The 14,564-nt window shown below is 37.9% G+C and overlaps 1 protein-coding gene across 4 annotated transcripts in view; it reads right to left on the reverse strand.

The window, feature by feature from the left end:
* Positions 1-14,564, reverse strand: part of LRRC2 (leucine rich repeat containing 2) — a 75,196-nt gene that overhangs the window by 14,929 nt on the left and 45,703 nt on the right. For all 4 annotated transcript variants that reach the window (XM_041480700.1, XM_041480699.1, XM_041480702.1 and 1 more), the window contains one exon: positions 12,827-12,963. In XM_041480700.1, coding sequence (XP_041336634.1) covers positions 12,827-12,963 — 137 coding nt within the window. The remainder of the gene's footprint in view (positions 1-12,826; positions 12,964-14,564) is intronic.

The raw sequence follows: 14,564 nt of genomic DNA on the forward strand, positions 1-14,564 counted from the left end.
CATGATACTGAAACAGTATAAGCTCAGATACATTTTACACTTTTATTTCTGTGTCCTATATCAATATAAGTAGCTTACAAACAGATGTTTTACTATTCAATTCCCTCTAGATTGCATCCAAGCTACTTATCTTTGTTTAGCTACGTATTGCTGCTACAGGCATATACAGCCCTAGTAATTTTTTAATAATAAAACAAAAAATTGATGTATTTGTGTATATCATGTGCAATATCAGATAATATTTTCTGTGACCATGACATTTTACAAATACCTATATAATGCTTTGAGCATATAAAAACATGAATATAACAAAAGAAAGTATGACTGCTGAGCAAATACATTGGAGTAACATTTATTATTAAGAGCATGCATCTGAAGCTGTCAAGCTTTTCACAACTGCACATAAAACCTAATACCGAGAAGTGCAAGCTAATGCAAGAACATTTCTTAAACTGACTGAAACCTGGAAAAAGATGGAAAAATGAAAAAAGTAACTTCATGAAAGTATTGCACTCACTATGCATTAGTGGGAAAAGGAGCAAATAAATCATTGGATATATATGTAATATGATATACAGTAATCAATCCCGAATTACTTCCCACTAATTAAAACAACACTACACACAAAACACCATAATTCCCATTTTTTCTCTAGGTAAATTATGGGATTTGGAAATGAACAATAGATAATAACAGAATGAAAATACTTTGTTATTTTCTATAAATTATTGGTTTTCAGTAGTTCTGAAAGACCTAAATTAAGATTAGAAAAAACTGTAAAGGTTAGAACAATTGAGCAAGAAATTGGTAATTCATGATGTATTTTTCCTTGACAATGTTCCTCACAAGAGCAATATAATCAAAAAGTATTGCATCTCTCAATAAAATGAAACCTCTACACAATTAGATTCTAGAATTTGCAACAACATGTTTTTAAATTACTTTTCAAAATTCTGAGGAAACTGACATTTACACAAATAATGAAAACTTCTGTTTCTATGTCACAGTCCAAAGAAGCACAGTCAAATTATTTCAACCTGAGAATATAGCACAAACACATCACCAGTGTTCTTGTAAAATAATACTGCTTATTAAGATTTCAAATGTCATAACATCTAAAGGTTTAATTTTTAGTAAAGCAGATCTGCAATTTAGGGTTTATTACTCTACTGATATCAACATTAACAGAGCACAAAAAACTGGAAATAAATCTCTGTGGTGCAAAGCTCTAAAAAAGACACAGTAAGAGTTCTCTATTGTGCTGTTTCAATACAATTAGTAGTCACTACAGGCAAATGGAAAAAAAGGAACAGAAACACCGTGGCAGGGAGTCACTTCCCAAGGTGAAAAAGTAGATCACAGAAAGTATAACACAGGTTTCCTTATTTCTAGTCTTGAGATGCTGAGGACCACTCCAGGTATGTAATATAACAAGTATATCAAGACTTAATTATGGCAATGAAATTAATTGAGATTTAAGATTATCTATATTTTTAGAACCTTCTTGTTTTCTTCCCTTTTTTTGAAAAATGTAGCTCAACACTCTACAGTTCTGAAGCATCAAATTAGGTCCTCTATCTCAATAACTTTTTTTGTTGCCTCTAACCACTATTTCAAAGAGCATTTTATATCTGAGAATGAAAGATATTTCAGCTATATTCAAGATAGTTTGAAGTAGCCTGGCCTCTCCTTAAACCAACTCTCTTCACTGAAAGGAGTGCATTCAAAGAGAAACCATAAGGGCGAAAAAGAACAGCAAATCATGAAATGGTGATGCCCACATGTGATCCAGACACTTGTAGCCCCTCTGCTACCACTGTCACACTCTTCAGATGTAATTTCCAACTGACCACATCTGTATTTCAAGATTAAATGAAATAACAGCCTCAAGACTACACGGCAGCCAGCACATGACGTGGCTGAAGCTAGGAGTCAGCAGCAGCTAGCCCTCAGCAGCCGTCTGTGGTGCATACCCTCCCCAGTCACGAGGCCATATAGTCGTGTATCATGTAACCAGACACAGGGGAAGTCCTGTCTCATAGTCATACACATTCTTCACACAAACTCTACACACAGGCAAGCACTGGTCACTTATACCTTATATGCTTATACCACTTACACCTTATACACTTATACCCAGCATCTGCACTGCACGAGTAAACTGGCACTTGAAATCTCATATTTTGAGTCACAGAATTTGGCAAACCAAGACTATCAATATCACCTTGGATTAGTCCAGAAAGAAACAGCATGATCTAGCTACAGTAATAATGGGTGATGGGGAATCCAATAGAACACATGTCAATTAAAAATAGATAAGAAAAACAAAAGGTTGATTTTGCAAAGTAAAAGACAAGAGAAGTCTGGAAACCTCATTGTTACAAAGCTGTGTTTTAACCTTTCCATGACCTCCATAACATTTGCTTTTATTATTCATAAAATTACACATCTCCTCCTAAACTCCATCAGTAGTAAATGGGTCTATGACAAGTAAAAATAATGAATTACATGGGTAGTCTAAACAGCAAGTGAAGAAATGTCTCCATTTTTGATATTTTTTCTTAGCTTTCCAGTCATTCATTTCTTAATCTGAGTTCATCCTGCTTTGTACTACAGTGCAGAATGACAGAAATCCAGGCTTGTGAATTGGCATCTCAGGATGCCAAAAGCAGGAACCACTGGGACATATCCTTCTTTGAATTCCCTCACAAATTCAACATCTCTTCCACTTCACATTGGGTATAATTCTATGCTCTTTTATCCAGGACTAGTAAGGCAGAGATCTCACCCGAGTTCTGTATGAGATAAAAAAATCCTGGGATGATGTCTACTTTCAACTGATCAGGCTATCTCTGTCTTCATACCTTTCACATCGATCAATGATGATGAATAAAAATTACAGTCAGCCTTACCAGGTGTTTTTTACAGCTGTGAAGAGTTGATCAATCATGTAACTACCTGTAATTAGTTAACAACTGATAGAAATATATTCCATAATAAATTAAGCACATTTATTTCAATTATACTCTCCAACTTTATTCTTCTTAAGGAATAAATAATACCTCTCATTATCTGCACCTTATGGAAAAAGCATGCTTTTCTCTCCCTTCAACTCTAATTCTGTTTTGATTCTCATCAATCCAGGTATGTTGGCACCAGAAACATTTTTCTGCAAGACAAAACATGCAAGTCTGGTAGTGCTATGTATTTGTTATGCTCTCTGCTTCTATTCAGTAGCTGTATAAAATCTGCCTCAGATTATGTCACAGACGAATGGAGGATATATTACTAGAATTTTGAAAGCCTATTTTGCTTTCCAAGAGATTTGGAGCTGTTTTGAGAGAAAGCAGAGCTGGAACAGTACCAAATACTCTTTCTTACCACTGAATTCTTTTACAGTTATATTCACATTTTTTGAATAATACAGCCATGTTTTAATTCTCACATTATGCCCCTTTGGTCATTGTTAAGTCTTCCCTTATGCTGTAAAACTACTTGTCTGTCATTCCCTATTACAAAAACGTTTTAGACTGTGAAAGGTGATATTACTTTTACTGAACTAATGTGAAAGGTAAAGGAAAGGTCACTGGCACCACAGCATTGAGGTAAGCACGGGTCAGCTCTCCAGTGAAGTGGACTGTTATTATTAGCTGTTGACTTATTCTGATAGTGGAGTGGTTTTTAAATGATGCTATATAAATTAGAAGGCTTTGGAAGCACAGTGTCAAGAGTGGGATTAACTGACACATTTTCCCATGCTTAACTTCATAATCCTATTTCCTAACATAGGTCCATGTCCTTTTTTAACCCCTCAACTATTAAAACATTTATGAGAACTCCTGCAGCAGTAAGGCCTCTGAGAATCTATTCTGACACCTAACACCTTTGCACCTGCTTTTTTGGGTTTCACACCCCTCCTGTTAATGTTTGATGTTGCATCTTATACCAGACCCACAACACAGCTGTTGTTTTGCATGGATTGACACTCTGACCAACTGTGTTGGAAAACAACTTATCATAAGCTTTATGCAAATTCAAAGAGAATACAAGCCCTGAGCAAAGAAGGACAAGATGAAATTCTGTCTAATGGAGATGCAACCAAGAAATTGGAAAACCCCTTCTGATACTGAAAAATGTATGTACAGATATGATGACCCAATTACAGTCAATTGGACTCGTCCTAGTGATTTAAAATGAAAAATTTACCAGAAGTTGGCTTCCCAGTTCCCAGTTAACCCCTTTATTACAGCACTCCTCTTTGTTTTGTGGTCCTGAAAAACCCTCACAAATAAAATTCTATTTTTAGCAAATCTTATATATGATTCCTTTGCAATACAACCATTTTTAAAAAATATGATACATGGCTCCTTTGCAACCTATGAAAAATTTTACAGATGTAAAGATTTAACAGATTCTTTATAGTCCCATTTAATGAGACAGTAAGGACCTGTGGGTGAGTTCTTTGAGTGCCTTACTGGATGGTGAAACCACTGGGAAATTAATGTCCTGTACATTTGATTATATTTTTTATATTATAATATTTATTTTATAATTGTCACATGCACTAAAAATAGTAATGAAACAAGACAGATTTGGAAGCATACAGATTTGAAGAATAATGTGCTGGCAAAACAACCTAATATTTTACATTTCTATAGAGATGGCTGGCTCCCACCTACCAGGTAATGGCTTTGAGATGTGTCAGTCACTGATAACAAAGACAAGAAGTTATATCAAAATGCCCAGTGGGGACTTATTTGAAGCCTCCACACAAATGCATAGAGCTTGTGCCTCTGTTCTTCCTGCTAAATGTATGACTTTGAAGAGGACTGGACAGATTAACAAAAAGAGGACAAAAGAGACTGAAAATTTTCCAGTTGTTGAACCACAGTTTTAAAATATCAATTGGAATTTTATTAATGAATAAATAGTTATTTATGTCTGTTCTGGGTACTGTTGTGTTTGAAAAACATAGGTGAATAATGTTAGTGCCTCATAAATCCCTTCTCACATCAGGGGGTTTTTTAGGGTCACACCTGTTAGCATTATTAAACTATTTAAGAGACAACTATTTATAATTATATTTTTCAGGTAAGCAAAGAAGAGAAATAGCACCAGATATAACTCCTGTGACCATAGAAAGCCTTTCTAGAGGGAATGTATTCCTGGACCCATTGGTGACATAAAGATTAGAAGCAGCCTGGGCTGCAGTTATTATACACTAATGGAATTCAGAGTCCTGAGGGACATGAGTCAGTTGAAGAGCAAAGTCAGGACCCTGAACTTTAGGAAAGAAAATTTCCAGCTCTTCAAGGCCTTAGTCAATAGCAATCCCTTGGTAAACTTATGTCAGGCACAAGGGTGAAAAACACAGCTGGTAGACATTTAAGGATGCCTTCCATAGTGCACAAAATCTTTCTATGCCCAGGCGTAAATGATCAAGCAAGGATGACAAGGGACTGGAATGGCTAATCAGGGAGCTGCTGGTAAAACTAAAGGGAAAGAAGCAAATACATATCAGAAGCAAGGACAGGTAACACAAGAAGACAATAGGAACACTGTGTTTGTACAGGGATGGGGTGAGGAAGGCTAAGGTGAAGCTATAAGTGGATCTCTGAATCCCTGTGGACCACCATAGGCTGCAAAGGCACAGCTGCCTCCCCATGGTCTGCACCACGGGCTGCAGCAGAACCTCAGCTCTGGCACCTGGAACACCTCCTCCCCTTTCTTCTGCACTGACCTTGGTGTCTGCAGAGCTGTTCCTCTTACATATTCTTACCCCATTCTTCTCTGGTTGTAGCTACATCTGCACAATAACTTTTATTTCATTATTAAATATAACAGAAGCATTGCCCCCATTTCTGGCTGACCCAGCCTTGGCACTGGCTCTCTCAGTCTTGGAGGAAGCTTCTAGGAACTTCTGATAGAAACCACCCTGTAGCAACCACACTATCAAACCTGGCCATGCAAACCCAATACACTATGCTAAAGCACACAGAAGACTGGGAGGCGATTCAGGACAGCCAGCAGATCTTCACCAGGGAAATATTCTGCCTGCTTAGCCTAATGGCCTTCTACAGTGGAATGACTCCAACAGAAGATAAGGAAAGGGTCATCTGTATGGATTTCTGTAAAGCCTTTGACAGGGCTCCCCACAACATACTTCTCAATGAGATGGAGTGAGAGGAATTTGATGGCTGGAGTGGTCAGCAAATGAGGAACTGACAGGGTGGTGTCATCCCCTGTGTACTTGTCAATGTCTCAATAACTGGATGGAAGTTGATGAGAAGTGTACCTCAGGGGTCCGTATTGGAACAGTGCTATTAAATTTCTTCATCAACAATATAAGCAGTGGGATCAAATGGACGCTCAACAAGTTTGCAGATGACACCCAGCTGAGTGGTGCAGTTGACCTGTTTGAGTGATGTGATGTGATGTGGTGTGACCCAGAGAGATGCAATCTCATCCAGAGGGACCTGGGCTAGCTTGGGAATCAGGTCCACATAAGCATGATGAGATTTAGTAAGATCAAGTACAAGGTGCTGCACCTGGGTCAGGACAATCCCCAGCATCAGCACAGGCTGGGGGATGATCAGATGGAGAGCAGCCCTGCCAAGAAGGACTTGGGGGTGATGGTGGCTGAGAGGTTGGACATGACCCAGACATGGGCACTCCCAGCCCAGAAAGCCAAATGTGTCCTGGGCTGCATCCAAAGCGGCGTGGGCAGCAGGGGAGTGAGGGGATTCTGCCCCTCTGCTCTGCTGAGAGCCCACCTGGAACCCTCTACCCAGCTCTGGGGTCCCAGCACAGAGAGGACATGGAACTGTTGGAGCGGTTCCAGAATAAAACAAGAGAAATTATCAGAGTAATGAAAAACCTTCTTTGTGAAGACAGGCTGAGAGAGCTGGGGTTGTTTAATCTGGGAGACAGCAGGTTTCAGAGGAGACCTCACTGTGACCTTTCAGTTCTTGAAGTGAACTTCCAATGAAGACTGAGACAGTTTTTAGCAGGACCTGTTGTGATTGGACAAGGGGTAATGTTTTTAAACTAAAAGAGTTTACAAATAGACAATATAAGGAAGGTTTTTTAACAACAAGCGTGGTGAAACACTGGTACAAGTTCCCCAGAGAAATGGTAAATATCCTGTTCCTGGAAATATTCTAAGTCAGATTGGATGGGGCCTTGAGAAACATGTTCTAGATGAAGATGTTCCTGCCCATGGCATGGGGTGCAGCGGTGGCGGCTGACCTTAAGGAATGTCCCGGCTAGCGGCGGCCCGCACCGCCGGCAGCACGGGGGCCCTCTCCTGATCCGGGGCTCGGTCAGGGGAGCGCCTAAGGCTTTCGCCTTGAGGGATGAGGATCCGCGGCTGAGAGAGAGAGGACTGCTAACCCACAGGAGGTAAATGAAGAGATGGACTCCAGCGGTAGTGCAATCTGGGTTTAATGTCCAGGGCAGCCATCAACTGAAGACCCCCAACTGGCCTCTGACCTGGGTTTTTAAAGATGGGTGGGTACAAAGAATCAAGGTGGTCTTCAGCGAATAAGGATTGAGGTGGGAGTGGTGGGAGGATAACAGACATTTAAGGAAACCAGTGAGGGAAGATGAGGGGCGGAGTCCTGGCCCCTGATCCAATCACTCGATGCCCAGGATGGAAGATTCTAGACAGAAGGGTTGGGGCACCGAGTGACGGACAGGGAACCAGGGAGGGACTGAGGGATGGATACATTAGTTGCTAGGGGTAAACAGGGAGGAGAGATTTGACAGATGGGGCGATCACGGAGACAGAGAACCAGGGCAGAACCATTACAACTTGAAGGAGTATAAGGAACAAACCAACTCGGCATATAATATAACAGACACAATACAACAATGGGGGCTGCACTAGATGATCTTTATAGATCCTTTCCAATCCAATCTATTCTATGGTTCCATGATTTTGAAAGGTCTTCATGTCTGTGCTTGCTTATATTAGGACTTAGCTGAAACTGTGCATCAGATACACAAAACAAGATTTAATTTGATCCTTTGAAAACACAGTGTGTTAAAGCATCCATGAAGCATAACATTTTAATTTCTCTGAATTTCAAAGATCAGTATATACAGGATTGACATGAAAATGTAGGTATTCATAGATACACACTCTGCTTGACAAATTGTTCATATACTTTAACAGTCTCTAATTCCTTCATTTTGCTCTACCCAGACGATATAGAAAAAATTCTGATCACTTACTGGGACTCCTCAGATGTAGTATTGAACACTGTTCAAGGCATAACAACTTTGAAAAAAAACTTTTTTAATTCATTTTCTGCATCATGGCATCTACTGCAAGCATTTCTCTCTTGCTTCTGGTGCTGTGGAATGACTTGCCTGTCCTGTGACTGACACCATGTGCCATACCAGATGGTACAGCTGGAGGAAATTAGAACTTCTTCGTATTCCCTCTTTTCTCATTGAAGTTCCTTTGGGTCACATAGATACTGTTGGCTGCAGTAACATTATTGGCATAAAAAAAAGGGAGTCCACAACAAAGCTGTCTCTTTGAAATATCATTAACAGGAATCTCTAATTATGTGATTCAGTAAATAACTGCAGAAAGTAATATTTTCTGAAGAAAGCCCACCTGAAAATAAGGTCAGAGTAGTTTTTCTACAAACTTTAATCAGAAAAATATATTATTTATAATACAGGGGTTTTTTCCTGGAAAAAGAATTTTATTGCATAACCTGTATGATGATAATAGTGAGAGGAACACTATCCAACACTTAAAATACAAACACCAGCATCATGCTAACTATTAAATTCACATGCAAAATAGGCAAGAAATTTGGAAATAAGTCTATCCATCTCCTTCTCCCTGTAACTACTAATATATAGTATCCAGTATAATGGCACTGTGGTGAGAGAGGGACTGGATAAGGTACATGGCATGCCTCTCCTGAGCATCTCAACTAAAAGAACAGTCCTCTCCACCTAAGAATCTTGCAAGATATGTGTTGTGCCCTAAACCTCATAGAGTACTTTCCTCTGCTAAACTTGGCTACTGAGTTACAAGCTGACTACATAAACATTATGTAATGTAGGTTGACTTTTTTAATATACATTTATATTTTATTTCAATTTATATTTTCACTGTGTCTGGAGGTAGACATAATTCATTTGCCAGTGCAGCTAATATAGATTTGAACTCCACTGCAGATCCATAAACTTTCTCTACTAAATTTTACTTTCAATTGATACTAATCAAAAATTAATTTTAACTAATATCTAAAATGTTAGACATAATATCTAATTTTTTAATTCGATAATATCTAATAAATATCTGAATCTAAAAATGTTACACATCCGACAATAGAACAAATTTTTAAAAATTGAAAGCTAGAACATTGAAACAGATTGCTCTTCCTTGGACATAATATGGAATGGTATGACGTCCTAATCCTTGTGAACGTAAAAGATGAGAGCACACATCCTCAATTTTTTTTCATGTAGCATCAGATTACCTCATTTTAAAATTTAGTGAGATGACTTACAGAGTGCTGAAAGTGGTCTTTGCAAACAGAGGAAGACCTTTTTGCTGTAAATGAACAGACAAGTGATCAATGCTTTCCTCCTGATGCTATGGCACAAGGCACATCCCTTAAGGAACAGTTCCAAAGCACACCCAAACAGAAATAGTGAAAAAGCCTAGACACTTGGACATGCATGTTCCTAACAGGCTGATACAGCTACTCCATGAGGTGCATTTGGGCTAGAATAATGTTATGGTTTGGAATGGGGTGTCTCTCTGGCCATTACTCTATGTAAAAAAAAAAAAAACCCAAGACAAAATTAGACTTTAATAATTTCTACTGGGCTGCAGTTGACCTTTATTACTTCTGACTAAGTTTTACAAAGAAGAATACTGATGCCATTCTTGCACACTCCCTTAATCTTCCCAGAAGAAACTTTTAAGGACTTGAAAGTCAAATAAAAATTTAACTTCCTAAGAGAGGATAAACAGAAAACATTTTAATCAACATTCTATGTTATTTTTTCTATTGATTGCCAAGTTTTCTCTTTCTTCCTAATGTTGTAAAGAGAAGCCATTCTCCTAACAAAACAGAGCTTTCACATATTTGCCTTATTGTAGTCTCCAATTCCCAGTACTGACTCCATGTGAGAGACACTGCTAACCCTTATAAGCATTTCACTGGATTAATGGATGTTAGCAACAATTCTATTGGACTACAACTTGAACATCTAACTTGTGGTCATTAATACTTGTATTGCTTGTCCATGGCAACATGCTGGCAGTGTGGGGAGTTCAGGGGAAGACGCTCCGTAGAAAGACACCAGAGGCTGCCCCAAATGGATACCAACGGTTCCAGATGTCTCTAATGGACCAAGCACAGGACACAGCAAAGCTCCTCAGCAAAGTGCAAAGTGTGCTGTGTCACTCTAAAAACTGATTTAAGAAAGAGGAAAAAATCCACCAGAGAAAAAGGGAACATAAAAAGAGTGAGAAGGAACAGAGGAAATATCAAGTCAAAGCAGGAGGAAGTGGAGGTGCTGCATGGTGGAGTAGATCTCCACGCTACAGCTCATGGAAGACTCGTGCTGCTGCAGATGAATATTCCTAAAAAACTCAGCCCATGGGGACCCCAACGAGGGGAGAACAAAAGGGGTGAGGATGAAGGTTTTACAGCCAGTAAACCACTGTGTACTGGCTGTAACTTCCCTTGCCACCCTGCACTAATCAGGGATGGAAGAGGAATCGGAAATGAAGTTGACCTTGGAAGAGAGGGGAAGATTTTATTTTATTGTCTTTGTTTCTTATTACTGAAATATATATTGACAAATATTAATCTTCCCAAAGTACAGTCTGTTTTGCCTACAAAAGCAAATGAGAAACAATTTCCCTGTCTTTTATCTTGAAACATGTGATTTCTCAAAATATTTCCTCCCAATGTCATGCTGAAGAGGGGGATGAAGTGTTCAGACAGGTAGGCATCCGGCTGTTCAAAGCTAGCCCAGCACTATTTTCCTATTTTCCCTTTTTAAACTATTTAGACTAATTCAATATTTTAATTCATTAAACTGTTACCTGCTAATAACTATAACTATTTGTCTGAGAGTCAACATTAGACACCTATTATGTTAGCAAGGATTCTGATGCATTTGTTCTGAATAACACAAGCCATAGTGAGCATGCTAAAGGCCAAACACTTAGCAGCATTTCACATCATTCAACAAAAATGTTCCTTTAATTTTATGTTCAGCTTCCAAAGCTGCCCTTGGAATGTTGATTCTGAGAAATTGAGTTATAATCTAAATCAGAAGAGCTTGTGTAGCCTACCTCCAGATCACTATAAGTATAAACTGAGTTTCAGCCTCCAGAGAAACACAGTAGATAATGCCAGTATTTTTCTTCTTTACCTTTTGTGCCATACTAACATGATGTTACATGCAGTTTTTACTATTATATAAAGTTATTTGCACAACTTCAGGGTTTTTGTTTTTTTTTTCCATAAGTTTTAAGTGAACTATTAAGCCATAACCTACATTCAGTTTTGTGGCTTTCAATTTCATTGAATAGGAGACTTTAGGAAAGAAACTACATTTTAGACCTCTCCAAAAGAAACACTGGTCTCTCAGGCTCAGCCCTGAAAAGACTTACATGCACAGGTAGGTTTCCATGCAAAGGCTACCCATAATGCATACACATGGGTAAATCCTTGCACTACAAGACAGATAATTTTGTTTAATTCATTTGCCTGTTCAGGACATATGATTTCCCGATTCCATTATGATTTCTTTTTGCTAGTTAAATTCTATCTGTTTCATTCCCTGGTTTTGCTATCCAAATGAGAAGAGGCAGGAGAAAGTAGACCTGCACAGCTTATTCTGTTGCTAGCATTTCTTTTTCATGTCCATTCATAGTGGGAAAGTTCACTTTTTGTTTCTGTTTCATTCACTCAATTTTTTTAGCAATTCTTTTTAGATAAACTTCTTTACTATGAAAATCAGTGGAGAAAATTAATTATTATTACTTTCCTCAGAAGAGAACACAAGCAGGGCTAAATCAGATCTCACTTAAGTTTAATCCACTCCAACATTCCAATTGCCTGTGAATCACCAGTTACAGATGTTTAGAGAAAAAGTAGGAATCAGTAAAGAAGAGCCTGACACATTTCCCTAAAGATCCCTCTACTCACCCCCTAGAAATCAGGGTATTAAGAAACTGAGAAATACAGATGACAGCAAAAATTGTGGTTAGGTACCAGCCAATTATTTTATTTCCCCCCGACAATAAGTTTCAGAGCAGCTATGGCAGAGAGCAGTTATGCAGCCAACAGAAAAAAAAAATAATGTTGGTGCCTGCCTGGGAGTTCTTTTCTCAGTCTATTATACATTCATGCCATTCCTCACATGTAATATCCTTTTCAGAGAAATATTTGTGCTTGTAGCAAAATGCAGTGCTGTTTATAGAGCTTTCTATACAGTTTTTAAATGAAAACAGACACTGGGAACAAAGTGTGTGTGTGAATTTGACTAACAAGATGTACTTCATTTTTACAGAAAAGAGCTAATTGCAGCCTGCTGCTTATTACCACAGTCAAATCCCCTTTAGGATCCTGTCCTCCTTCATATATCAGAATATATACAAGTAAAATTTAGTCACTGTAAAACCAAAACAAGGTACCTTGGCCCTATTTAAGTACTTCTAAGGCATTTTCAATGATATTACTAGTAAAACATTATTGTTAAAAACTTCATGGAATATGATTTAATCTGTTAAGAAAAGATTTGAACATGAAACAAACATAGATTGTTATCTTACTTCAAATGGGAGCTCTGTTATTTCCATATTTCCAGACAAATCCAGTTTTTCTAGATTCTCACAATCACCCAGTTCTGGAGGAACTGACTTCAAATTATTGAAACTCACATTGAGCACTTTGAGGTTTTTTAAGCAGCCTGTGAGGGTAAGATAAATCAAATCAGTGTATTTAAATTAAAAAAAAAAAAAAAAAAGAGAGAGAGAAAGCAAAAAATAAAAGGTATACTCAGTTAAGCAAAAAAAAAAAAAAAAGCTCCTTATTGTGGTGATGGGGTGATGGGTAAGATTAATAAATATTTTCTGCAATAACATTTTGAGGGGCAATAGTGCCCTTAATCAGCAATGTTTTTGGAGAATGTTTTAAAGGAGACACAAAAGACTATCAAAGATCTGTTTCTTCTAATGGTAAGATACCTCTTGACCTCATTTGAAACTAGAGAAGTTGGCTTTTGGCTTGCCCACTGTAGAAAATTTGCCTGCCAACTGAAACACATCTTAGCAACTTTTACACAACTTCCTTGCTGAGAACAATCACCCCTACTAAACTTACATCAAGAATTCTGTCTTTAGTATCCTGCATTGCACACTTTTGATTATATAATGGTTGTGTGCATGTGTTTCATTATTTTCTTTTTTGTGATTTATCATATCCACTGGCTTAATTTCAAGGTCATGATAATATTCTATGCTACATTTAGTAACAAATTTTTTTGTTTCTTCAAATTATAAACATTACATAACTGTCAGCAAAAGGAGGGTTAGAAACATGATTAAGATGCAATATCCTGAAAAAAAAAATGCAAGTTATTCTGTGATATAATCAAACTGGAAGACATTTGAATTTATAAAACAGTTAAAGTGTTAGCAAAGGCATCATTAAATACATAACAAAATGAGAACATTTTATGGAAAGCCCAGTTGTTGTATTGTGTACTGGCATTGTTTTGCCAGTACACTACTATCTGACAAGGGCCGTTGGGGTAATAAAACAATTTAATTGTGTCAACATGTGAGCTACGTTTTAAGCACCTAAAAATAATAGAAGTTTAGTCTACTGATAAGGAAACTTCACGAGGTTTACTATCATAATGTATATGAAGATATTATGTCACATCTAAGTGTCAGGACCATGAATTCACCACTTCATTGCAACAAAATAATGATTAAAACAGAAATGCCTTAAAACTAGAGAATCAGAAAATCATAATTTACTTCCTCAACCAACTAATCCCATGTTAAAGGAGAGCAAATCCCATTTGAATGAAAGAAGAACCATTTATTCAATAGCCCTGGAATGTTTTGCCTGTTCTTTCACCTGTGGAATATTTGTACTGGTTCTATCTGGAATGGAGTTAGCACTTCTCATAGCAACTCATATGGTGTTATGTTTTGGATTTATGACCAAACAATGTTAATAACTGAACAGTGCTAACTCAGCAAAAAATTTTATTTCTCACTCTGGTGCCCCAGTGAGTCAGCTAGGAGTGGGCAAGTGGCCGAGAGGTGACATGACTGGCACATTGGATCCAAACAGACCAAAGGAATATGCTGTAGCATATAATGTCACATTCAGCAGAAAAAGCTGGAGACAGAGGTGGAACGCCAGTGAGTTTTAAGGTCTCTATTTCGTAGAGACTGAATGTGGATCAATTTGTGGTGAGTGAGTGCTTTTGCATCACTGGTTTGTTTACTTCTTCTTTTTAAACTGTGTTTATCCTGATGCATGAGTTTTCTCACT

The sequence above is a fragment of the Pyrgilauda ruficollis genome, unplaced genomic scaffold (assembly GCF_017590135.1).
Source record: "Pyrgilauda ruficollis isolate IOZ18807 unplaced genomic scaffold, ASM1759013v1 scaffold53, whole genome shotgun sequence".
NCBI lineage: Eukaryota > Metazoa > Chordata > Aves > Passeriformes > Passeridae > Pyrgilauda > Pyrgilauda ruficollis.